At 40.2% G+C, this 27,286-nt stretch overlaps 1 protein-coding gene across 2 annotated transcripts in view; it reads right to left on the bottom strand.

Annotated features, from left to right (window-relative positions):
- The window catches only part of ADCY2 (adenylate cyclase 2), a 203,891-nt gene extending 178,300 nt beyond the window's left edge, over positions 1-25,591 (bottom strand). Inside the window, exons 1-2 of one of the 2 annotated variants that reach the window (XM_012571829.5) lie at positions 24,699-25,585; positions 4,781-4,978 (exon numbers count right to left, since the gene is read on the bottom strand). In XM_012571829.5, coding sequence (XP_012427283.1) covers positions 4,781-4,978; positions 24,699-24,926 — 426 coding nt within the window. In that variant the 5' untranslated portion in view covers positions 24,927-25,585. Of the gene's footprint in view, positions 1-4,780; positions 4,979-24,698 lie in introns of both variants that reach the window. The other variant, XM_072924342.1, reaches the window with a different exon arrangement.
- Positions 25,592-27,286: the final 1,695 nt, after the last annotated feature.

A 27,286-nucleotide genomic window follows, 5' to 3' on the forward strand; every position in this document is an offset into this window, starting at 1 on the left:
TCATTAAAAAGTATTAAGATAAAAATAATTTATTTTCTTTCCAAGATTATAACTGAAAACATGGCATATTCTGGTGGATTGAAGGGTTCTTGGTTTTTCTACCACACCTATTCCTAAAGCCGAGTATAATATGCTTGGCTGTATCTTTCCCTTTTATACAACCCTTCAGGTTTTCTTCATGTCCTTTTTCAGGTGAATATTCACCTACAAGGTACAAGAACCATGCTACTACAAGATTTGGCTCCTTGCTCAGGATACTCATTCCTGAGAGTCTGATTAATCTTGAACTTTAAAAAAAGTAAGTCTCCCCCACACTGCAGATCCTGAAGAAGTGGTATAGCATCAATGCATCCTCACTTTCCTGTGCTGCAGGGACTTCACTGACACCTGCCTTGCTTTCCTCAAATATCTAACAATATATTTTTTTTATACTGCTTAACCACAAATCATGTTATTGATAGTTTAGGGTAGGGCAGACTTTAGATAAGTCAAGGTGTGGAAATTAGTAATGTAATTCACACAAAGACAAGTCTTCCCTTTCTGCAGACCCATTGTTTCACCAAACTGCCCAATACAGGAGCTGATTACCACAACCGCAGAAACTTTCTTCTGGCCCTCACCCTTCAGCACACAACAGATATCCCCAGGTGCTAAGACAGTATTAAAAAAAAAAAAGATCAATGTAAATACTAGGGCATAACATTTTTCCCACACTTCTTAAGCCAGGACTGGTCCAAGGCCCAAATCAAACCATTCTATATCAACAGATTGAAAGAAAACAAAGAAGTACTTTAAATTCAGCTCAAAAAGTAGAATTTAGGCTAAAATAATAAAATATATATTCTGAGCACATCACTCTGGATATTTTTTTAAAACCTTAAGTGTCAAATTCCGCTTGAAGTAATTTCTGTGCTGTAACTGAATACAGAGAAGGAAGAACACATCTGGTGTCTGCACTGTGCAAACATATTTATAATTAAATAGAATTGAATGCCAAAATCCTGCAATGATAAAATTCATTAGATTAGTATAATGCTGCATAATTACTCTTTTTTTATATCATTCACTGCATACTTTAAGAGCTCTTTTTACCCACTAATATCAATGTGCTATGTCATATTTACCTACATTCCATATAAAAGGCTGAGGAAGTATTAGACATGTCAAAGGGTGACACAGAAAGCCAACTGTTGTACAATAACTTCACTGTCAGTGAAACAAGAGAAAAATAATTTAAATTCATTCCCCAGAAGGAAACTCTACAGACAGGTACTGGATTTACATTTTGAAGGGAAAGGTGCTTCATACTATAGTAAGAAAGAGTTCTAACATAACAAAAGCAATCCATTACTCCTTTCTACCAGCACTCCTTACTCAGCCTGCCTGCCTTGCATCACTGGTCCTCCACCAACACACCATCCACAGATTTCGTCACAGACTTTGTTGAGCAATCATCGCCCTTGGGTCTTCCCTTACTGAAAACATCTTCACATATTACTGCTCGCACCTTAGACTTGGAAGAAAGTTGCCAGCAGGCAGCGGCTCTCTCTGAGCCTCAGGATGACTAGCTTTGCTCTACTTGTTTCCTACCAACCCAGGTGTCTCATGACTCCTAGCAGGCAGCCCAGTTTCCCTCCTGGCTGATGGAAACTGTAGCACATGTAGGTCAAGATCCATGTTCCCCAAGCAACCAAGGAAAACCAGGGGCTCCAATACCACAGAAACTTGGGCTGACACCAATAAAGGAGGGTTGCCACACTTCTTAAAAAAAATTGTCAGGTACCAAAGACTTTTGCCACCACTGTTTCAATTTTTTTCATGTTAAGTGACCCACTGTCTCCCTAAGACACGCTCCATCTCCCTCTGAGTGTATTCACTGTTCCTCGTTGTTGACACAGAGGAGTAAGGGAGCTTGGACTAACTAAAGAGGTAAGTTAGCTACTAATGCTGATGATGCAAATATGCTGGCTGCTATCCCAGATGGGTTAGGGATAATGCCCAGGCAGTCCAGTGACAATAACTTCCTTTGGATCAGACTCAGCAGGCAATTACGGAGCCAGCATGGAGATGGCAGATTGGCACAAGGGACAAAGTAACTGCCACAGCCACACTGTCCCTCCCCTTCAGACAGCAGCCAGATACTCACCTGATGGGAGTTTTCTCCAAAGCTGCACTTGAAACCAAAGAAGATTCAAGGAAATGGAGACTGATAGGACAGTGAGCTATCAGTGTACAGGGACAGCAAAAAGATAGCCGAAACCAGTTATTATTTGCACTTATTTCACATCAGTCTACATGTTTCTAATTTAAAAAAAAAACAAACAAACAAACAAAAAAAAACCACCAAAACAATGGTCCTGATCAACCACTTCATTTCCAGCCCTCTACTAATTGTGAGTCATTTGAGCTATGTGCCTGCAGGCTAAGGAAGAACTGCTCTGCATTAAATATATACTGAGTTCCTAACCAAAATAATCTCTCTCAAATGGTATTTTTCTTGTAAACAAAATTCGTGAAAGTTCACACCTCAGGTTCCTTAAGACAACAGAGGAAAAACTACATTGAGCAGTTGCAAACAGCCAAAAGGCACAAGAAAATCATTAAGCCAAAATTTAAAAGATGCAGGGGTGTCAATCAAAGGGCTGTCCACAAATGCCACAATAACATGCTCTTTCTAGTAACTGTGGTATGAAGAAAATCTATCTTTCAATAGTTACTGGTATAACTAAGAAATGCCATATTCTTAACAAGCCTAAGATTCAGGGGACATGAATGTTATGACATTTTAAAACTCTGCTGGACCAGAACAGAAGTTAGGCTGTCATTTGAAGCAAACTAAATTAAAGTAAATATATATAAACATTAAATAAATGAAAATAAAGCACTTGTTTAGTAAGTAACTGTGCATGAACTGACTCTTTCATTTTCATAATTTTCTAATTAGTTAATGTTGACAGATATATATTTGAAACCTAAGTAATCTAAATTTTACATCCTGTCTCCTTTCTTTCATAAAAAGCATAAAGGAATCACAAAACCACTTCAATATGCCAAGTGAAACTGTTTAAAAGTTCATAAAATGTAGAATTTCAACAAAGAACCTGTCAATGATCAATGAGGAAGGATTCTTCCAATTTGGTTTCACATTTAAGAGATAGCACCAGTTATGGACCTACATATTCTCAATGCAGAGCAAACAAAACACTTTCATCACAGGAATACAAGGCAGTATTTTACTGTTCACAGATCTTTTTCAAATGTTTGAAAGCATAAACCTTTCAGTTAGTCTTTTGCATAAGGCGTCAAATTCCCAAAAAGATTCCCGTATTTCCACAGTTTACTCTTAACTGACACTAGGGAAGTGTCAATTGCAAAAAACAACTCCAGGACTGAGACATCAATATCCCTCTTAGATCTCTTTCAGTCCATGCACTTTTGAAAATCTTTATCCTAGCTTTCAAATACCAAAACTAAATTTAGTATAATTTACAATGAATGAATAATATGACTAACTAAATATTTGCATCTAAGATTGAAAGTCTGATATGTTCTAGCATGACATGACACAAATGCCAATTAAAACAAATGAAACAAGTAAGACCTTGTGAATTACCTAGATGAGATCACAAAGCCAGAGCATTCCCAGGGTGAAAACCTTATCTAAAGAAAAGTATTTCATGTTCAGATGTTTTTTTATTACATGCAAGTGTGACCTGGTTTTGTAGTTTAAACTATTGAAAATATATAAAACCTAAAAAAAACCCAAACCATGTAGGAGGTTTCTTAGATAATTAATCCCAGAACCTTCAAAGAAACCTTCTAAGAAAATGAAAATATAAAGTCACCCACAAAGGAAAGGGCTCCAAAAGTATTACCAACATGCACCAATAATCTTAAAAATTTATATTTAAGAGCTTAAAGTTCATTATTTGCCCAAGTCTTTGCAAGATCCAAATAAAAAGTCTGAGAATTTGTCCTGAGTCTGTCTTAAGGACCTAGAGTGCATTCTGGAGAGAGTAATACAATTTAAAGGTTAAACTCATAGAATCAGCATGAAATCTTCAGAAGACATATTTATATGTTTAAAAGACTTTTTCCATCCTTTGAAGAGTTATAAAATATTATATGAGCCATATTCTCATGTAGAACCATTTGGAGAAAAGAAAATAATGTGACAGAACTCAAAATAATCGATCAGCCACAGCACTGGATATTGCACATCATTTATTGATGTTTCAAAAGTGCTGCTATTAGGTTGCAATTATATTTTGCTTTTTCTTCACTACAAATTTTTAAAAATGTGAAGGGTACTTCACTTCTTCTCTACTCATCCATTTTTCTAGACAAGTAAGGAGATTCCCAGTCCTTTTTCTCCTGCATTGCTAGAGAATGCCTTGTAGGCCAGAGAAAGCCTACACTGAGACCTCACACATTTTAAACTGAAAAAGATAGCAATAAGCAGTGTTGAACAAAACTAGCATTTCTGCCATGTTAACTGGTCAGTAGAATCAAATGTTCACAAATCAGCTGGTGATTGGAATCACGTATTCATGATTAAAGGAGCTTAAGAATATAACAGCAAAATCCTTTTAATATTTCCTAATGTATTTTAAGTATGCACGTCTCTGGTATTTATAAAACAGATAGAGGCAGTCTCAGCATGCAACCACTTAGTCACAAAAACATTTTGTGAGATGTCCCACAAAAATGAATGCTTTTGTATAGAATGGTTCTTGGAATATAACCAATGAAAGTAAATTAGTAATAATGACAGTCTTACCTGGTCCCAGGGACAGATGATTCCTCCAAAACACATAAAAAGATATCCCATGGCAACAAGACATACCCAGACCACCAGAGAAAATATACGAAGCAGCTTCTTAAATACAGGTTCTACGCAGACAAGGATAAATATAGCAAAAAAAATTGCTAGGGCTGTTGGAACAGTTATTAAAAATGCCACGTGGTCTTCAACTTCCTGAAAACAGAGGAAAATTAAAAAGAAGTTAAAAACAAATGTACTTAATGGTCAGACATCAATAACAAACTCTAAATTTATTGTATGTGGAGATGGCAGAAAGACATGACTGGATATCTAATGTGAGTTAAATTCAAAATAGGATATATTTCATGGCAAGAAACTGTAGCGCATTAGCCTTGTAATTACTAACCACAATAGCACAACACTTCTTTTACTACTCTGAGTTGCAGCAGGTTGTGAGAAATGTGTGCAGCACGAGGGGGACTGAGCTGGGAAACTGGCTCCAAGCTCAGTCTGCAGTGCACCCGCAGCCCACAGCCAGCATCCAACAACTCCACCTGCACACACAGAACAGAGAGGGGCAAAACGCAGAATGGAAGCTTGCAAGAGCATGAATCTACAGGAGAAAGAAACTTCCACTGAAGCCTGGCATGCCCCTGCAGAACCTCTACTCTGCTCTGCGGACTGAAAAGACCAATCCCATCAGGAGAGGTACTGGAGCTGAGCCAGGCAGCCCCATCTGCCCTGTAACAGCCAATGCCACCACAAGAACGTGATGGTGACAGCAGCAGGGACACTCCTGAGAACAGGTACAGAGGTCTGCCTCTGACACGCTCGAGAGCTGTGCTGCTTCCAGGGGGCTCATAGCAGGGATGTCAACAAGAGACTCCCAAGCCTCACAGAGGCCGCTACTGCCCACTGCTGCAGTTTCACAAGGGCACCAGTGGCACAGCCAGGAACTGGTTTGGAACAGTCTGAGCAATACCAGGACGGATTGCAGAGGGTGATGGTAAGGCACTTTGGAATGAAGGTAGTTTTTTCACCAATCTTTACAGAAGTTCCCAGGGAAACAGAACTTCAATCCATCCAACTTCCATCCACTTACAAGTTTGATGTCAATACCAGAAAGAGATGCTCCGAGTCTGAAAGGGGATTGCAAGTCAGCGGGAAAAGAAATTCCAGCCACTCTAGCCAGGATGTTTGCTTTGGAGTCATGGGCAAACAAGAGATGTGCACCTAGGACCTTGTCAGACAGATGTGGTGGGATGGCTCCTATGATGGGCGTGTTGGAATGGAAGGATACTGATTCTTCAGGAAGGAGAGGAGAAGGGAAACAAGGAAGGGGTGTTTCCCTCTATGTCAATGACCAGTAAGAATGCATAGAGCATCCCCTGCCGGGTGAGGGATGAGGAGTTGAGGTTGGGTTATAGGTTGGGTTAAAGGGACAGCAGAGATAGGCAACATTACAGTGGGGCCCTGCTACAGGTCCTCCAACCAGTAAGACTTGAGAAGATGAGGCCCTCTATAGACAGACAGGAACAGCCTCATGTTCACAAGTCCTGCTCCTCCTGAGGAACTTCAGCCACCCCAATGCCTGTTGAAGGGGCAACAAAGCAGGGCACGAGCAATCCAGGCGGTTCCTGGAATGTGCTGATGATAATTCCTTTCTCCAAGTGATACAGGACAGGCTGGATGGGGCTTTGAGCAGCCTTTTTTAGTAGAAGGTGTGCCTGCCCATGGCAGGAGGGTTGGCACTAGGTGACCTTTAGGGTCCCTTCTAACCCAAAGCACTCTATGATTTAATATAATTTGAAGCAAGTTGAGAAAACTGTAAATCACCCTGAACAATGCAGCTGTCAAAATGCCTCACAAGTCAACTACATCCATAGTTCTATAAAAGCCTTTTTGACAGTGATAGTTGAAAGGTACTACATGTTTTGATTGTGCTTAAAGTATTTTTCTGGAAGTACAGACTCTAGATTACATATATGCATTTTCTCCTAGCAACTGCTTACTTTGAAATGTACAAGTAACACCCAGAGCCAGGACTACAATATAATGTGAAGTAAGATTCAGAATATTCAATACTTAAATTTATATACAGAGCTTACTTGGAAGTTACTACACGAACATCTTTAAATGATCTAATGATGAGTGCATTAAAAAAACAAATATTTGATTTTCTATTGCTGTACATGTTCAAAAGTACACTTGGTTGAAATACAACAGCACTATCTCAAAGTACAGTCACAGGATCTTTAGTCATTCCCCAGCTGTTATGAATTCTAACAACCTCATTTGTAGCAACAAGGATTCCCCAAAGGCAGGCTCCAAATGCTGCTGCTGCAACAGTAACCACAGACTTCATGCAGAAATGCCTCAGATGCATTTTTCATGGTGAAATCTTCAAGAGAATCGGAAAGTACTTATTTGATGATTTTTAAGGCATCTATGCACAAAGTAACATTTATTTTTCCCTTATTTGTGGTTGCTTTCTTAGTGCCCTGTTAAATCTTGTTTATTGATGGGGTTTCAACTTCAATACATAACACTTTACTGAAAAGTAACTTAATATGACTTTTTTCCTTTCTTATGTATAAAAGATTTGCTTCGATTAAATCAAAACTAAAAATTTACAAATACATTTGTAAATTTACAAAAAAAACATCAGTGGGTGGGTTGGTTTTTTGTTTTGTTTTGTTTGGGGTTTTTACCCTGATCTAGTAAATTTTACACCTTGATATCTAGAGACACTTGCTGTAAAAATCTGGCCCCTTTCACTGTTGCCATTTCTTCATTTTCCTTGATGCCCTGCCTGCGTGTGCACCACAGACTGTGGCTCTCAGATGCTCTCAGCTCCAGCTCAGGAGCACCCACCACCCTGGCAGGCTGAAACCAAGGAAAATGCCACAATATACCCTGCCCTGCCTGGCAAAAGTCAGCTCATCTTTCAACTCTTCTTATTTTTAATTCCCTTTTAATTTTATCAAGTCATACATTTAAGCAATTTTTATTGAAACACTGACAATCATGGTGTAAGCCAAAGAAGTGTCAGGCAATTTTAAGTGGTGATGCTAACCCTGAAATGCAAACAGTAAGCTTCCAAATATCAAATACACGCACTAAGGCTTTCAAGCTCTTGGGTAGTCACACTGAAAACAAAATTATGGCCTTAAATTTAGGCATAGGGCTAAGTGTCTGCAAGAATACAGAGCTCCACAGTAAGAGTAAAAATATAAAACCCACCTACTAGTAGGAAAAACTATTGATTTATATATCTCAATGTTGTGATTTTTGACCAATCCTACCTCATGAACTTGTTTCAGTTAATTGATTTAGTAAGTGGCACAAGCAATGTCAGCTCAGTTAACACCAAAAGCATTTAACTTCAGCCTGGTGGGATTGCCAAACTCTTGTTGCAAGAGACAGGTGTCACAGGCAACAGGACAACATCAACTTCCTTGCACCATCTGTCACACAGCCCAAGTCACAGCACCAAAGGAAACAACAAACTCATGGAGTAAACTAAGACTGTGGAAAAACACATATTTAAATGATGGAAAATTGGCATTTCAGTGATAAGGATCATGCTACAAACATACTAGCAAAAAATCCAGATGCATTTCAACTGCATGCTTCTCCACATCAGCAAAAAAAGTAATAAAACTACTTTATGGGAGGATTTGGCTTCATAACAGATCAACAATATTTAGATGTCTGTTTAGAGCACACATATGCTCATGTGGCTACATATATTTATATGTATTCTATAATTAGATCAATCCATCAAAATGTTTGTTCCAAATTAACAGCTATTCAATTGCTTTTTTTTATGCATACACTTATCTCAACACTTAGCTGAACTATTTTGATCACTAAATCTAAAATTTTACTTCTGCTTTCTTTCCTTCTGTGGTTGCCTACTACATAAATTTACATTTTAATTTAAATGTATGCAAAGAAAATAAAATAGACCACACAGTATCAGCTCCTAAGCATAGGTGACCTCCCTGAGCTAACACAGGAAAACATCCTTCTGCTGTCACAACCTGCTTGCATCACACCATACCCTGTAGAAATTCTGATGTAAAATTGAAAGTTAAAGACAGAACAATGTACATGTTAGGCAATTTATAAAACATATGAAAAAATAAACTTTATAATTTGTATCCTTTACAGAAAACCTCAATGTGTACAGGGGGGTTTTCGCAATCTTGCCTTTAAAATACATGCTAATGTCAGCTCAAGAAAAGCAGGCCCTGTAAGGCAGAGGTTAATTTTGGAAACTACTTTGAGCAATATTTTCCTATTACTTCAGAGGAACTAAATCTCTATAGAATCGTAACTTTAAGAGCAGGACATTTAGAACATGCAGCTTCCCGATCAATATTTGCAATTATTATTCTTTAGCAAGTTGGGTGTGGCAAAATCCTAAAGTTTAGCTGTTCTGTTACTTTAATCACTTCCAAAAAAGGTGGAGGAAGAAGAAAAAAAAACAAACTGCAATACTTCGCTTTTTTTTTTTCTGCTAGTCTCAGAAATTAAAATACACCAGCGGTAATGGAATTAAAATATCAGCATGACACTTTTGAACATAATGGCTAAGCCTGCAATAGATGGATCTTACCTGACAGTTCTGTCTCCCTGAGTGTTTTCTGTCTTGCTGTCTTTTAATTACTGAAGAAATTAAAAAGTCTACTGTTAGAAATTTTTCAACCCCCACAAATTCTTCCAAAGTGTGATAATCTTGTTATCACCAGTAAAATGTGAAGTCACTTTCAATCATCTTTCCAAAACCCACAACTTTCTCTCAGTCTACATCTTGTATTTTCCCAGATAATGTCATGCTCTCAGTTTAATTTTAAACAGCAAAGCTGCTATGGAGCACTTCACTGTTGTATATAAAAACATAGTCAGATGAAATAATCCATAAAAATAAACAAATAAGTATCAAAATGCCAGTTTTAGCATAAAATCTTTTCACACGGTCCCTCATTCTTTTGACAGTTTTTTTTAGTCTTTTTGTTTAATGGAATTCAACAGTAGTCTATATACAGAGGACTCCTGCTGGGCTCTGAAATATCACACACTTTGAATTAACTTAAACTCCTTACTACATTAAATTCCTACTAAAATCACTTTTTGCTGAGATCAATGAAACACGGTCTAAATGTAAATATAAAACCAAGTGATTAATGTTCTTCAAACATTGATTTACTTTTCTATTTCATACATCTATTCAATTTTCAGTATCTTCAATTTCATGCAGCTATTTTCAAAAATGTTAAGTGTTAGAAGAAAGGTTACAGGGCTCAAGGATTACTAGTTTGCTGATCTCTCAATCAAACATCTTCCTTTAACAGGACTGACTGAAAGAATCTGTTGAATTGTCTCTGCAGCAAGAACTGCCCATTTTTCCTGTAAAACCTTTTCCAGGACTCGAAAGAATGATTTTCAGAAGACATAATCTCCCTTCTCTTTGTAAAACTGGACAGAATTTAAATTCTTTAATATCACAAAAAAATATTTCTCTACAAAATCTGCAAAATTCTTCTGGCTACTTGTGTAGTTTTGTATTTTAGTGAATTTGCTTATGGCTGACTGCACTGTGTGCCATCTGCTAGACAACTGGAAAAATGTCCATTTTATCAAGAGGTGCCGTGCCCTGCTCCTGGCTAAATAGCTGACTGTTTCATCTAGGATTTCATCATTTAGGACAACAACTGAAAAGTTTCTGCCAGCAGTCCAAGGTTTCTTTTCCATTAATTCCATAAGCATTAGTCCATCTCCACTTCAGAAACTGTGCAGTATCTTGAGGGCCAGATGCTATTTCCAATACCATACCCTGTTTTCTAGATTCACAACTCAGAAAGACTCCTCTGCCTTTTGTGCCCACCATGATTTATCCTTCTTAACATAAAACTTTGCTTGTTATTCTTGCTTATCTGCCTGGTTAGAAGCTTTCTTATGTCTTTTTTTTTTTTTTTTTTTAAGCTTCTGTTGAGTTTTGTGCAGCGTATTCAAGGACATTAGCAGAAAATTAACTGGCCTGTATCTTTTAACCAAATTGTCATGAAGTTTGTGTCAATGAAGCTTTTCATTTTCACTAAGGCCCTATGCAACTGCATGCCTGAATTTTTTTCTCTTTGATTCAGCATTCCCCATCTGGCTTAGCAGATCAATGATAACAGCATCAGGCCCAAATCCAGTTGCTTCATGATGTCTGTTGTCTTGAGAAATTCAGTTCTGTCTATTAATGAGTCTGATGTGCAGTCTACACTTGCTGTTAGTGCACAGAGATCTCTAACTCCACACTAGACAATTGTCAGTCCAGCCATTTGTACACCACATGGATCATGTGGCATTACAGCTGCCCAGCTGCTGTGTGATGTGTATATGCAGCCGTGAGAAGCAGTTGTGCGTCCATGGCCCCATTTTACACCATTCTGTACATGGGAACATAATTGGAGCAGCAAGATTTCACCCAAACCCTTCAGATGACATTCTGGCCACCTGAAGCCTTTCCCCAGGCTTGGAAGCCATGAACCATGTGTGCTGTAAATGTGTTGCCTGGATGAGAAATGTGCAGTTTTGCAACAGTGCAGCATTTCTGCTGCAATCCAACAGGAACTGTTCTCTGGCATTACAAGCAATGTCCTTGTGAGCACACGGTGACAATACAATGACCAGCCCTGAACGTCTTGTGAACACCCATCTGACCACACACATGCCTCACTACCAAGCCAAGCAGTTTTGGTCAGTGGGGTTTTTTTAGTAAGTCCATCACATATAGATATTATTTATCTTCTCAAGCAGTCAGTAGAAAATGATGGTATCCAGATTTTTCCAAGTTTGCCTGAGAGCTATTAGTGAACCTTGCCTGCTTCAGTGTTGTAGCAATGATTATCAGGAACGCAGAGTCATACCAGAGATCAGAGGCTTCTCTGTTTAATGCAAAAAAACATCAGACCTCACAGAAGCTTTGGAAAGGCTCTTTGGAGATGCCGTGGATGCTGTGCAAATAACAGTAACATAAGAAGTTGGAAGAAAACTTTTGGAGATAAAATATTTGTTGCTAGTGAAGAAAGCAGAGAACAGTTGTAGCATTCCCAGAAATGATTCTCAAAAAAAAAAAAAATAGCCAAAAAAAACCCCCAAAAAAACCCCAAAAAAAACCCCCACTAAACAAGAAAACAAAAAACAACAACAAAAAAAAAACAACAACAAAAAGCACCAACTGGTTGGCAAGTAAAAGTTCAATAAACAGCTAAGAAAATATGTTCAAAAGGGAAATCAAAGAAACCAAGATATTTGGAGAATAGGGATTTTGTCTCTAGAAGGCAACTGAGCTAAACAAAGATAAGAATGAGTTTTCTGGTGCTTTCAACATTATAGGAAAACATTCAAATTGAATGTTATAAATTGGTAGTTACAGAAACAGAGTACATGGTTTAAGAGAAGCAGTAATGTCAAGGAGACCAGTGGGACTCAACTAAATGAAAGGTCAGAAATTGATTAAACTCAAGCTAAGAAGGTTTCAGCAAAAGAAAGGCAGAACAGACTCTCTTTTTAAAATCTGGCAGAGAAATGACACCATATGAAAGGATACACTCTTCTCTATAAGTCTAGGAAGCTAGATGGAAGAATTAAATTGCCTGTTGTTGAAGCATTATTTACTCAATAGTCTTACTGAAAACTTGGTGTAAAAAATCATCAGCAGAATAATGAAAAAGTAGGAAAAGACTGAAAGCCATACTGTTCACCAGAGACTAAAGAAAGGCCTGTGTTAACAGTCTAAGAGAATAAACAAATAGTATAAAGTGGCTATGAGCCAAAAAAAAGAGACTGAACAGCAAAGCCTCGTAAAGATAAATTACTTAAAGGACTGGTTATCATGCAGATATAAGGAAGGCTGTCAAAGAAGAAAACATAGCAGATCAAGGGATACTTTAGTGACTCCCAGATGGACTTGCTGAGCATCACAACAGCAGATGGAAGCTGAGACCACAGTTTGTGTCTCATTCACTGCTGAAAAACAAAACAAACAAGTACACAGACAAAAAACCCAGTCAAACAAAGAAAGAGAAAACAATCTTGAGATCAGTCTGATCTCAAGAAAGGGAAAGAACCTGGTACACAAAATATTGCTATTGAAGGGCTTCTTTAATAACAATAACAGATCTTGTTAAGCAAACAAATGAAAAACAAAACATAAACACTAAAATTGAAAGGGGGAGCTATAAGCTTACAGATTAAAATCTTTGTAGGTAGCCTGAAGACACTACAAAACTCAGAGGCACAGGGCAAAAGCTAATCAATTCCCTTAAACAACTTGAGAAAGACCAAAATACAATCAGAATGTCTCAACATCCAAATAAGGAAAAAATAAACAAACACAAAAAATAACACAATAATCTGAAAGGGGATGATAAAAAAGGATTTAATATAAAGGCTCAATTAATATAAAGACTCAATAATGCAGACCAAGAAAAGGTCTTGGTTAATAAGTCATTTTTAAGAGTATACAAATAAATAGTAAATTATTTTTGAAAAATGATCAGGAGTTGGCACCCTTCTAAAGAACTTCCAAAAAACCAGATTATGCAGGTATTAAAAAGAACAACTAGAGAAGAACAGACTGTAGCAGAAAGTGTTTGGGTTGTTTATTTTTGCTTTGTTTTTTATCTGTGTTCAGTGTGGGATAATTCTCAGTCCAAAATAGTCTATGCAGGGGGAATAAATCAGAAAGTCTGTCTCAAATTGAAGCATTAGTGTAAGGCATTACAGACAAAAGCAGAAACATGAAATGTAAAAAAAAATATCCACAAGCAGTCAGGATTTACCAGAAAGGGCCAATAAGACTTGAAGAAGAAAGAGCTAGAACTGTAGTAGCATGTAACCTGCACCCAAAAGTTCCACAGTATCCACAGACAGGAATGTGATGTAATGCCAGTCTCTCCTGGGACCTCTCTCAAAGACAAAGGGAAGTACCAGCACATCTGGCATCTACCAGGAAAAATTGCAACAAACAAAGGTACCAAGCCCCTCAGGAATCCTAGGACATATGTTCAAATTATCCATAAACAGTTTGGCTGAACAGCAATCTGGCAAAGATGGAGGTCAGCTATGAAGAAAGACAAAAGGATCTCATAAGAGTCACTACAGAGCAAGAAAATCACAGATGAACTTCAGCAGAGATGTGTGTGCAGAGATGCACCTCAGACAGAGCAATCCTAACTTCATACACATGACAACACGCTCTTGGCTGGCTACTAATACTTACAGATATTTGGTATTTATCATAGCTACACCCATGAAAATATCACTTAGGTGCTCACCAGAAGTCAAAAAACAACCTGAAATGCAGAACATAGGAAAACAGAATAAAGGAGAACATCACAATGCCTCAAAGCAGGATGAACACCATAATTCTGGTTCAATCACCATTTCCAAATGAATGCAAAGGAAGAAAAGGTAGTTTTATAGAATAGTCAAAGCTGCAATAGAGTGGCTAGACTCTGAGGGAATAACACTTGGTTTGAAGGTTTCTCTTCTCTGCATGGAGTGAGCACAACTGTCCTTTAATCCAGCTCTTTTGTTGTTTAAAGGTAGTGTCCATCTCAGGCCAACAGGAACAACCTCCACTGGAGCTATCTGCATTCAAAGATGTAGCCAGAACCCCATGAGCTCCTGACCAATCCTACTGTATCATATATATGCCATGGAATAGAGAACAGACACCTATCCCTGCCAAAAACACAATTTGTAGAACCAGGATGTGTGGGCCCATCTATTTTATATTCAAAAATACACCCCATGCAAACACCATGTACTCAGTCTGAATAGTGAATGGCTTTTTTTTTACATCCTCATTTGCCATAACAGCAGTTTTCTGCCTCTTGGTTTATTTTCCATCAATTTATGTCCTCTCCTCTGGTTAACCACATGTCAGACAAAATCTGTCAGTGCATACAACTATGTATTTAGGTTCAGAAGGCCCATGAACAGGGTCTGGGAATGCGCACAGGACTGCCATGCCTTTAGGTCATCCAGCAGCATCTCAACCTTCTCTTAGGCTGGCAATTATCAAAAGCTTTACTTTAAAACATGTAACAGCAAAAGAAATCCAGAATGGTCAAACCCAATTACTAGTGGCTACAACACTCAGCTGGGTGCACTTCTAAAATTGTCCTACTCAATAGTAGGAGCTGGCAGCCACAGAAGATAAACCAGGTCCCAGACAGCAAGGACAGTTAATTACATCCTGCTCCCTGAAGTGTCCCCTCAGAGGAGGGGGGATACAGCAAGCACAAAAGTGAGCAAAAATCTGTACTTTGATGAAACTAATTATTTCAGGCTACAGAGGTAATTAGAACCTACTCACATCATTTATTAATTTTAATGTAAATATAGTGATCAAAATACCTTTCTTGCGTACTTTATTCTACAAGCATTGGTTCTGACTTCCTCTCAAAAAAAAAGTGGGTTAATAACTCAGTCTAGCTTGCTTTTCAGATATTCTCAAAATCCTTCTTTATGTTATAAAAACATTTTTAAAGAAACTCTTTAATAAATGCAACTACTAGTTATAAAAATCACAATATATCGAAGTTAAAATGCGCAGAACACTTCGGAAGAACATATATTTTTTAGTTAAATATATTCAAAACATGTTGAAAAAGCTCCATCAGCTAAACATTATGGATAATACAATACTTCACAAGACTCAAAAATATATTTTTCAGATTAACTGCACTGTAACATGTATTAAAAATGAAATTATGACCTTTATTGTACCCATATAGATTCATGAAAGTCTAAAATACTCATTTAGATTTGTAGAAGTCAGAAGTACTCATCTGACTCTTTGAGCTATTAAATACTGACAGTTACATATTTTGGCTGTCACTTTTAAATCGAAGCTAAAAGGTGGCTTTCCCTCACCATTTTCCTCCTGACATAATAACTTGAGAATGTGGCTGTAATCAAGAAAAATTGTCAAGATGCAAACTCACTTAAGAGTAAGAATGACAAAATTTGAACCAGGGAGCACATGAGCTTCAGCACATAAGGAAACTGCTCATTTTAAGGGTCTGTTTAACAAAGAAAAAGGTATAGTTAGGCTCCTCTTTCTAATGGGTCTTTTAAAAATACATGTTGCAAGAATATTCCTAAGATTTAATGATAATAGGGTAGCATGAAAAACATCTTTAATATTGAAAGGCACTACTGTCATTTTGTAATTACTTTTCAAGTGTTTCTTAAGGTTGTGCAATTGCACAATAAACATTGTTACTACTATTGCAACAATGTTCTTAAAGTTTACTCCCCTAAGGATATTGTCTACACTCTCATGCTTCTCTCAGTTCAACTAACTTCAAACCTAAGATATTTCTCATTTCATCTTTGACTCCATGATCAGGACCACATTCTGCAATGGGTATTATTTCTATTATGATAAAATGTCAAATAAAGGTTACAAACATGTTAACTTACATTTAAAATATAACTGCCAAATAGCATCTCAGGAGTAAAACTTCAGACTAAATCATAAGAAATAGAGCAAAACAGATTCTGCAAATACAGGCATTTTTGTGTTAGTTGAGGACTTTTTCATTAGTACTGTTGCCCTATTTCATTAAAGCACAGGTAAGAATTTTTTTTTAAAAATCAAAGAAATCAAAACCAATCTGGTAAATTATTTTACTGTTAAATAGATGTCATATTCCAACCTTCTAAAATCCCACCACCTATCACTCAGGTCTAAAAATTCCCAGAGCTCACTGGTGCAGAAAACAAGCCCCAGTGAGAGTTTGTGGCCATTTTCTGGCATGAGTTGTCACGGTAGGGATCCCCAGTGGGGCTTATAGGACAAGCTATTGGTCTGGACAAGCTCCCCTACCATGCTCCTGGGTCTTGACCAGACTAGACAGTTCCCAGACCACTGTGCTGCTACAAAGGACCATCACAATACCTGCAGCAAGGAAAGATAATCCACCCACCTGCCAAGGCATATGAAGCAACTGAAGTGACATATGAGGAGCAGCTGAAGGAACTAGAGTTGTCTAGCCTGGAGAAAACGTTGTTCAGTGGGGACCTTAATAGTTTCTACAATTACCTGAAAGGCAGAGCAAAGGGGTCTTGGTCTCTCTCACCCAATAACAAAATACGGGAAAAGAGAAAATGGCCTCAAATTGCACCAGGAGAGGTTTAGACTGCATATTAGGAAAAATCTCTTCATCGAAAGGGTGAACAGGCTACCCAGGGAAGTGCTGAAGTCACCATTCCTGGAGGTACTTAAAACACATGTCAATGTCTCACTTAGGGACGTGGCTTAATGGTGGACCTGGCAGTGCTGGATTAATGACTGGATTTGATGACCTTAAGGATGCTTTCCAACCTAAATAATTCTGTAGGAACAGGAGCACTACCAAGCAGGTGCTGAGCCAAGTTCAAAGAGCATCCGTTTCCCTAACACTTCTCTCAGAGGAAGTAACATGTCCAAGTCCTCGGGCTGAAATCAGTGTTGCTGGAAAAAGAGCTGGGGGGAATCTAGTCTTCCTAGGATTTTCCTGCCAGACTGACCAAAGTACTAGCAAATTGGAGAATGGGATATGGAAATTTTACCTGGAATCAAAGGATAGCAATCCCATTTATCCAGTCAGTGAGCAGATCCCCTGTGCCAGCCATAACATTTAGAGTCTTTAAAAGGTCCCACAGCACACAATTCAGCTGTGGGAGGCAGGCAGAAAAAAGTAAGTTCTTACCACTTTTGCAAATCTTACTGAGCAGCTCTGAGAAGCTATTTGGGAAACAGGTGGGCTAGAGCACCTCTCATCCCAGTTGGTCTCTGGTGTATGCAACCAGAAGCCATTGCTCCTGCACTCTGGAGCACCTTCCACGTAAGAAAACCTTCAAAACTAGAGCTGTGGATGGTGAAAGAAGAAAATGTTCAGACTAACACATCATCATTTGTGGTCATTTCCTCTGCCTCTCCGAGACACAAGCCTGGAACAGGGTCACACCAGAAATAGCAAGGGGTTTTTATACCATATATGCACCACTAAAACCAAGAGTTCTGTTTAGAGAAGAGATAAAGAAAATGTTTTTATACAAGTTGGTAAAACAGACAACTGGGAGAGTAAGTGTAGACACAGCCTCACACTCCCCCGTACAGATGGTGCAACAGTCCCTTCAATTTTCAGCATCACCTGAATCAGGGTCAGTGTCTGAAGGTTGTTTATTCAAGATATAAAAATAAAAGACATGGAAAAGAAAATGTATTGAGCTGTCTTGAGTTTTAGATTTTTTTCATCAGGTTTGATGCTCAAAGAAAAGAAGTCAGGGAAAAATGCTCAGAACTGTGCCAATTCACTTATTTTTGGACCCAGATCCCCCAAAACAGAAGTTTAATGTTGGTATCTTCTCATCATCACAGATCAATGTGGCTTGAGCTGATTAAATTCTTTCTGAAATATGCAGCACATAATTATTTGGGATCACAGCTCTGCTGTGACTGGAGAGGTAGACACACATCAAACGCTACAGGTGTTGAGTTGCACTTTGCTCCCCAGCACACCCAGATGCTTAAGAGATTTGCAGAACATAGCTATCTGTGTGAAGTGTCCATCAGTTTGGAGTCATGCATGGAGCAGCCTGGAAAGCTCCAATGACCACTACTGTTATAACAAGAAGTTTTCTTAATCACAGTGTAAACACAGGGACTGTGATTTCTGGCTAAGGTCTTTAATCTAGAAGAGCCCTTGAAGGCTCAAAGAAACATATTCACCATTTTGCAGGAGCCAGCAAATGGGTTGGCTATATCTGTCCACAACAAGGAACTTGAAACTAATACATAAAAATTTAAGGAAGATAGGCAGGCAGGTATTCACAAGTCCATGGCAGATCCACTATGAAGTTCCCAGTGCAGGATTTGTGAATCCACATACCTGGCTTGAGGCTGATAAAGACAGCAGACAATCAGAGTCCAATCCATCATCTGTCTTACTTTCATTGCACACCAGTAAACAACAGCTCTAGTCAGCTATTTATCATGTCTGTCAGCTGCAGTAATGATTAGCAATTGTGGATCCACAATTTGTAACATTAAATAAGTTTTCTATTGCCAAGGTATTAATAAAACTTCAATTTATTAAGATTACAATTAAAGGCATTTTTCCAATATTGCCATACTCATAGTTTTAGCCAACTCTTATCCAGAATTTAGGTTTTTCAATATGAAAGATGAAACAGAGGCATGCAAAGTGAGGTTGCCACCAGCAGCTCATTAACTTGATGGCTCTGTTTCCAGACTTGTTAGGGACTGGCAAATGAGACGAGCTCTTAGCAGCAATAAAAGTGACCACAGATGTACTGTGAGTGTTATTAGCAAATGAAAGAAGTAGCAGCCCAGACTGATGCAGTACTGAGGGCTGAAACTGGACAGAAAGCCAGGCAATTCCTGCTTCAGACAGGAAAATACAGCAACGTTTCCTGCCTGACTAGAGAGCTAATACTGCCTTTAGAAAGTCACTCTCAGAGAACATTAAAGGGAACATCTGGCAGGGATAGCAATATCCTAAGACTGTATCAAGTAACCAGCAACTACAGCTAGAAGAATATACTCCTATATGGTGTCTAGAAACAAGAAAAAAAGAATAAAAAACGTGGAGTTTTCTCATGGAACATTTTAATAGGGGACTTGAAAGCAGAACTGTACAGTCAATTATAACTGGAACTGTGGAAAGAAAAGGCATTGTAAATACACTGATGTTTATTTTGAACTCCTTCTCATGTTGGTAGTAGCAGCAGTATGGCAGAAAGATTTTAAGGAGAGGTACCGCCTGAGCAGAACAACCATAGCACCAAGCATGCAAAAAACTTCTGCTTGTCCTTCAATTAGTGAGGATTTTCTTACTTCATTACTTTTGCTGTGATTTTGCTTTTTTCTTGGGGGAATTAATATATCGGAGTTTGAAAAAACTGTTAACAGATGCTTTGGCTTTGCTTTCAGTCTGCAAGGGTTCCAAGGTTTTCAGACCTTGGGTATTCCTTGGCTTTGGGAAAACAGTTGGTGCTCTTAAACTAAAGAAAGCTGTAAATTACACAGGGTTGATCTCAAAAGATATCCTAAAATTGAGAGTACAAATGGTCTTATAGCATGCCTGTATTATTCCATGCAATTAGGTTATAACAGAGCATCTCAAGAATACAGATACAAAATCGCGTCGTCAGTGTGATGACCTTTCGGTGTGGATGGATGAATTTTTTAGAGGCAAACTGATGAGATGAGAACATGACCAGAGGTACACATCAGCTGCTTTTAGAGAATGATGAAACTTGCTAAAACTACTTTTTCCACATGGACCTGGAAGACTTTTCCCCCTTCATTTCAAGATGAGATTCTGATCATGGAAATCTAGAAGGGCTTGGCTGATATCCAGCTTTTACCAGAAACAGCAAGAATTTATTTCAAGAATAGCATCGATTAGAGGGAAGAAATGGCACACCTCAGTTCAAACCCCAAGAGGCTTACAGGACTCTCCTGATCTTCTCCTTTCAAGAAACTGTCCTCTGCCAACCAGGCTGGCAGCCAGAAAGTTTTCACTTACTCCTTCAGAGGGAGACAGCTACTTCTTCCATGCAGGATCAGCTGATGGTAAGTTCAGTCAGTCTGATGCCAGAAAACCAACTCCTGCAGAATGTACATCTGCCATGCTACAGGTACATTTACCTAGTTAATTGTATTCCCTCTTTAAGAACCATTGACTGCTCCCCTTTTTGCTAGAGAAGGTATTTGGATACATCAGTAAAACAGATGTGAAGCCAACCTTTAGTTTCTTGAATTTATTAATCCATTAAAAGGTTCACAAATCTAAACTGAGCCAACCAAGACAATCCTGAGCTTTTCAGTAACTTCAAAGAACTGGTTGAGGGGGCAACTAATGTCTCTGCTCTACAGACATTTCTTAGGTAGCTGACTCAGTACAATATCAGTGCACTTTGGAAAAGGGAAAGCAGCACCATGCCACCTTGCAGGAACACTTTTTGCTCAACACATGCTCTGGCTGTCCATGAACACCCTCAAGAAACATGCATTGACACATCAGAGCCTACACACCAGCAACCACATCTTAAGAGCTTTACAAGGTCACACTTGGCAGCAAGAATTCGGGAGGGAGATAAGGGCTGCAGCTAATGTTAACGCCACACAGCAGGCTTACAGGTCCTGAGCAAGGGGAACAGGCCAGCCTGAAAGAAAACATGTGTATCTGGTAGCAGACTGGTGAACCATAGGTTTTCAGAAAAGGAACAGAAAGAAGATCACAACAGGTTTAAATCTTCTCTCACTTACAAAACAAGTGTTAAAAGATTTTGATATCCCTGAAGTGTAGGTTCTTATTGAAGCCTTTATCTATGGACTAGGCACTCTTTAAGTCTAGAAAAATGCACGGATAAAGGAAAGTTATGGGCTTCCAATAAATTGTACAATTTCGGCATCACCCTGTCTTCGGAGTTTTTGTTTAATCATATAAGAAATTAATCACAATTGCAGATATTTCAGGTACATGCATATTTTACACTGAATTTTAAAATGGCTCTTTTTTTCAATCTCCTGCGAATTGTAGTTATAAGAGATATGCTCCTGCCAGAGACAAAAATGTTCTAGATACCACTAAATTGGTCATAAGCTTTTAGTACTAAAGAGGGAGAGATGAGCGAATAATGAGGTTTTTTTCAATATTACATTGAAAGAACAACACAATAGTCAGAGAGAAAATGAATCTGACCTCTGGCATTTTTAAGTCCTGAAAGGCTTTTGCAGGTTTGGAAAAATAATTTACTCTGTATCGATTAAAGCAGCAGCTAAACATGGATGACTGATCTCATTTTGCCAGTCTGCAGTTCACGCCAGGTAGAGAAATACAGAGGATACTCTGACACAGGAAATTCAAAGGTTGATACTATCACTACATTATTTAAAACTACAAGCTGTGAATGGTCATCGTTCAAGCTGACTCAAGTTTTATATCTAGTGTTGGGGAGATAGAGAATGCTTAATTCCAAAGGTCAAAATCACAATAGTTCTCTTAAACAAAAGCAAAATCTCCCAAGAAACCTCTCTCGGTAATAATAGCAGTACATTGTCTGAAAGAAAAGTAATCTGATTTCCAGGCACACTTGTAAGTAATCTTGTTTACTGTAATTTTGCAACAGCTTTTATAAATTTTTCATCTGAAATCAGGAAGGCTATCACTTGTATTCTGACAGGTTGAAAGAGCTGAGTAAGTAAAATACATCCCCTGTGTGGCTGGCTTTGTTGGGGAACACTTAAGAATACTTTGCCACATGAAAAAACACCAAAAAAAGGCAGCTCAGACACCATAGTAATATGTATTTTAACAACCAAATAAAACATTAAAATAGAAGGAAAGTGTCCTCTCACTTCCACTGGTTTCCAGTTTTGTTTTTTTTTTTTAAGACAGCCTAGAACATGAACAGCCTAGTTCATGCTTCACGAATATCCATCCTAACAACGTCCAATCCCACATTCCATGTTCTAAGCTGTTCTGTGAAGCACAAGCAAGAAATCCAAACTGAGTGTTACAGTGAGTCATTTTTGAGTTTTTTCTCCACAATAGGCTTAAGTAATTTTCAGTGAAGTCTTAACTGCTTTGTACAAAACCTAAAAGAAACTACTGTTAAGAAATATTTCCCTTAACTTCAGATTCATAGCACAGATCTGCACAGAACTATCCCACTTCACTCCATTGGGCCTTCTCCACAAAATCAGGTCTTCTGTCAAAATCACACCTGTACAAGTTGTGCAATATGAAAGATAAGGATATTAATATCGGATTTTGTGGCTCAGATACTCCTAACCATATGTCCCTTTAATATCATCAGGCACAAAAAAAATGATTAAAAGTCCACAGCTCTATAAAACATATATCCTTCATTCAGATACAGGAGAAACAGATTTAAACCTTCAGGAATACTTTAATCACAAATGCAACCAGAAACTAGACTATAATAAAGCATTTTTAGGTGAAATTCTGGGCAGGGTTCCAAAGGATTTTGTCCAGCATCCTGTGGCTGGAAGTCTATATAGGCAAGCTTTCCCTCTGCCTGAAGTTACTTTCATCTGTTGACTGGAAACTTGTATGAAGCCCACCTCTTTCTCCACTCACCCAACCAGTTGTTAACTACAGGAAGATAAAGGCTCATGAAAGCAGTTTTAAAAGTATTTTTTTTTCCTCTTCCAGTATGTCTGGAGTTCCAAATGCAGACTGAACTATTAAATTCACTCTTTCTGAAGAAGTAATGCCTGGCAAGATTCAGCCAGTTCACAGTTTTGTTTCCATAACTTTCAGCAGTCCTTCCATCTGGGTCCAGTTTTATGCCACCTTCACTACTGCAAATGATTTACCTCAAGATGTGAAATTACCAAAATAACCACATGCAACTTGTAAACAAGCTGCAGACCATACCACAACTGAAAAGTACAAAATTAAGTACTAAACACTGTCAAGCCTGAATTCTGCCACCTTGACTGTTTACATATCCACAGTTAACTCTGCCCAACAGACTTCCAATTCCACTTTCCAGCAGTCCCTTCAGCCCTGATGGACAAGCACCCACATTAACATAGTAGAAAGTGATAAGTGGTCAATCCTGTATTTTGCACACAGAGCTCCAAAATTTAAACATTTGGACATTAAACAACTGAATTATGAAGCATCACCATTACTGGCCTCACTTTTACAACTGTTTTCTATTTAGTAGGAATGGTTGAACAAAAAGCTTAAAGTGCAACTAATACAAACACCAAAAGGAAATAAACCACCAATTGACTCAAAGCTTAGCTAATCCTGCAGGCAGTTCCTGCAGGTTTTAAGACAAAAGTTTGGCCAAGCAAGAAAGCAGGATAAGCAAACACTAGCCGCAGTGCCTCTAGGAGAATCCATTAGATTATACCGACCTGTTCATCTTTGCCTTTAGAGATTACTAGCTCTACTCAATAAACATTCAGCTCTCCAGAAGACCATAAAAGAAATTCTTTTTTTTTTTTTAAAGGGAGGGGAATAGTCTGAGAACACTCAAATTTCCATTTACTTCAGAAGTATACAGTAATGCAGCCTTCCTCTAATCATCAACAGCAGGAAAACTCTGTAAAGGACCAAGAATTTTACTGCCCTCTGCAGCTTTTCCTTTGCAAGGGCAAAACGCCACCCATTTCAGAGGAGATAAACTGATACCGACTGTCACCTGCTGCTGTGACACATATTTCTTCTCGAAGCCTGGAAACCCCACACTGGGCACGCAGAAAAGACATCCGACCAACTTCACCTTCCTTAAAAACGAAGACTGTGCTGTTCCAAAAGCTTTCTTGAGAAAATGGGTCAGATGCTAGAAAGTGATATCACAGGGGATGGAGGGGGCTAGCACAAGGAGGGGCACAGCCCCTGCTTACTTGCACTAAAAATATTACTTCAGCTACAGGTACCGCCTGCATTTTTGTGCGGCGGCTAAAACCTTGCCACTACAAAGGCCACCACGGCCAAGCCACGAGTTGGAAGAGAGCGGAGCCAAGGAATTAAGTGAATTAAACTCGATGCGCTTGTTGACTCAGTTTTCGCTCCATCAGCCGCGTGGCCGCTGCTCCAGCGTCGCCTCTAAATATCGGGCAGCAAAGTTCGGGCGGGGGTTCCCCGGTCCCCGCCGCCACCTCGGCGCCTCCCGCCAACAACTTTCCGCCGCAGGAGCTGCAGCACCGGCTCTCTGCCGCCCCGTCCCGTCCTCCTCGGCTGAGAGTGCCGGGCACGGCACGGCGATGCCAGCGGGGCGACTGGAGAGGGGATGCCGGGAGGCGGCAGCGGGGATGCCCGGGAACCCGGGGATAGAGCGGGTCCCAGACCGGGAGGGCGTCTCTTACCAGCCCAGAGGCGAAGAAGACGGCGAGCAGAGCTAGGCAGGCGCCCATCACGATGAGGAGCAGGAAGACGATGAGCGGGTGCTGCTGGCTCATGCAGTAGTAGGACTCGTAGAGCCAGTCCCGGGAGCGGGACTGTTCGCCGCTCGCCCCGCAGCCGCCGCCCGCCTGCTCTGCCCTCTCTAGCAGGTAGCGACGTCTCCTCCTCATCATCATCGCTTCTTGCCACATCGGGCAGAGCCCGCGCAATTCCCTCAGAGCCGCCGCCGCCGCCGCTGCTGCAGGAGGCAGCCGGGGAGTGGAGCGGGGCGCGCTCCCGCGCGGGAGGCGGAGAGGAGGAGCCGCGGCGGCGGCATGGGCACGGTGCGCCGGGATACCGCGGCCGCCGCGCAGCCCGCCCGGGGCTTGCTGCGCCTCCGGAAGGCGCCACCCCGCACGCACATGCCTTGCCCGGCTCCCCCGGAGGCGGGGGCGGCCGGCGCGCTCCTCCTCGCCGGGGAGGGCAGCGGGCGCTCGCCCAGAGTGAGCACTCCAGGGCGGCGGCGGCAGCAGCAGCGGGAGGTGCCTTCGAGGACGACCGTGAAAGCCGCCCCTAGCCCGCGCCTCTCCGCACCAGAGCCGGGAGATGCCCCGGGGGTTGGACCACCTGCCCCGGCCACCGCCTGCGTGGGGCCGGGAGCCCTCGCCGCCCGCAGGGGCGCGGTGCCGCCGCAGGTGCCGCTCCTGACGGCGGCCGTGGGGCGGGGAGCGCGGCGTGTGCCGCTCCCGGCCCGCCCCCGGCGGCCCCGGCCCTGCCCGGCTCCCGCGGGGACGGCGCTGCCTTCCCCAGGGTGTGCGGCAGCATCTCACGGCTCCGAAGGGAGAGACATTTGGAGATTGCTTTGAAATTGCTCCCACGGGCGGAGGGCTTTTGCAGGACTGTTTCACTGGGTACCTTTTCCGGAGGCGGAATCCCCTTTTTAGAAATCATACGTCGATTTTTGTCAAAACGAGCATTCAAGTTAGAAAGAAGCATGACACATTTTTCGCCAGCTTACCATGTTCCAAAGGGTTTGTTTAATTCTTGCCAAAGCAGAGACTGGAAAGATGCTGGACATCTAACACAATAAAGTTACATATCTGTCATGCACAGCATTTACAGACAGTTCTGCATCCCCAGCCCGTTCCTTCCCTGAATGTCCCTCCCCATAGGTTAAGTCTGTCTCTGCCCTCTCTGATCTCTCCTCCAGCTTCTGTTGTTGCTTTGTAACATCCTTAAATTCATAGAGGCTGCCAAAACGCTCCCAGGAGAGGAAGAGAACAGAGCAACACAGATGCTAATGGGCCTGAATGTCCCAAGGGTGTCTCCTGGTTATTGGAGTAACGCTAGAAACAAGAGGGACTGGGAAGTACTATGCTACTACAAAAGGTGAAAAACTGGAGCTGACATAAGTGGTCATAAATTGTCATAAATGAGAGATATAGAATAGAGGGCTGACTGTTAATCAGCTGGAAGAGAAGGCAGCTAATTAGGGTTATATAGACCAAAACTATATGGACTGTGAACTAATTTATATTTAACATCTAAATTCTGTGCCATTCATTTTTCTACCCAGAAAAAGAAGAGATGCATCCTCCTCCAATGCAAAGAAACCAATAGCACGTACAGCTCCAAAGCCCTGTCCATATATTTGCACCTCAGGTTTTTAAAAGGGATAAGACTTGAGTTTTCCTGCCCCCTGTTATCTCAACTGGCCGGATGGAAGAAAAGCTGCTTGTTTTTCACTTTCCTTCCCCTGAAGCACTTTCTGGGGCAGGAGGAACACATAAAGGAGAAGTGGAAAGTTACAACTGCACCCACTGTTTTGGGAGAGAGAGGGTGAAAAACTCTCAAAAGCAGCAGTGGTGAGATTGAAGGATGAACACAAATCTATGTGGGGAGAACATTCTGGCAGAATTAATTGCTGGGAAGGAATCAGTAGAGGTGGGTGTGAGAATTTTTGCAACATGAAAAGGCTTTACTTGCAGTCACTTCAAAAATTATGGAGTTGGCCACCCTCACTGTCACACACACATATATAGTGAGATAAGCATAGGGAGTTTAATAAAAATCAAGAGCCAAACTAGAAGTACAGCATAAAACCTCTCAGAAAAGCAGATCTCAGAATTTGGTATTTGAAGGTGTTTTGATCTCTCAAAGGTGGAAAGACCAGTGTCACATACACACTTCTTTAAAATTCAAGAATAATTCCATGATCCTGGAAGTAATCATAAAAATGCAAAATATCTGAAACAGGCAAAATGAAGTTCTCTGTTCCATGAGTATAAAAACAATCCTCGCAACAGCATTTGAAACTTAGACAGTAATACAGATGGTAGAAGTGGTTGTCTTCTTCCCCCAGCTGTTTCTGCTTTAATAGCTTTCCACTGCTTTCCACCTCCCTGAACCTAAACAGGAAAGGCCATTCCAAAGAGTTTACCATGATGATCATGTAATTTGTTTTTTATTTCAGTAAGATCTTATGCCTGTAGCAGCTAATTCCTCATTAGATTACTCTCATGCAATTTCTCAGGAAATAAAATTATAATTGCACAGCAAAAACTTAATTAAC

The sequence above is a fragment of the Taeniopygia guttata genome, chromosome 2, assembly GCF_048771995.1.
Source record: "Taeniopygia guttata chromosome 2, bTaeGut7.mat, whole genome shotgun sequence".
Lineage (NCBI taxonomy): Eukaryota > Metazoa > Chordata > Aves > Passeriformes > Estrildidae > Taeniopygia > Taeniopygia guttata.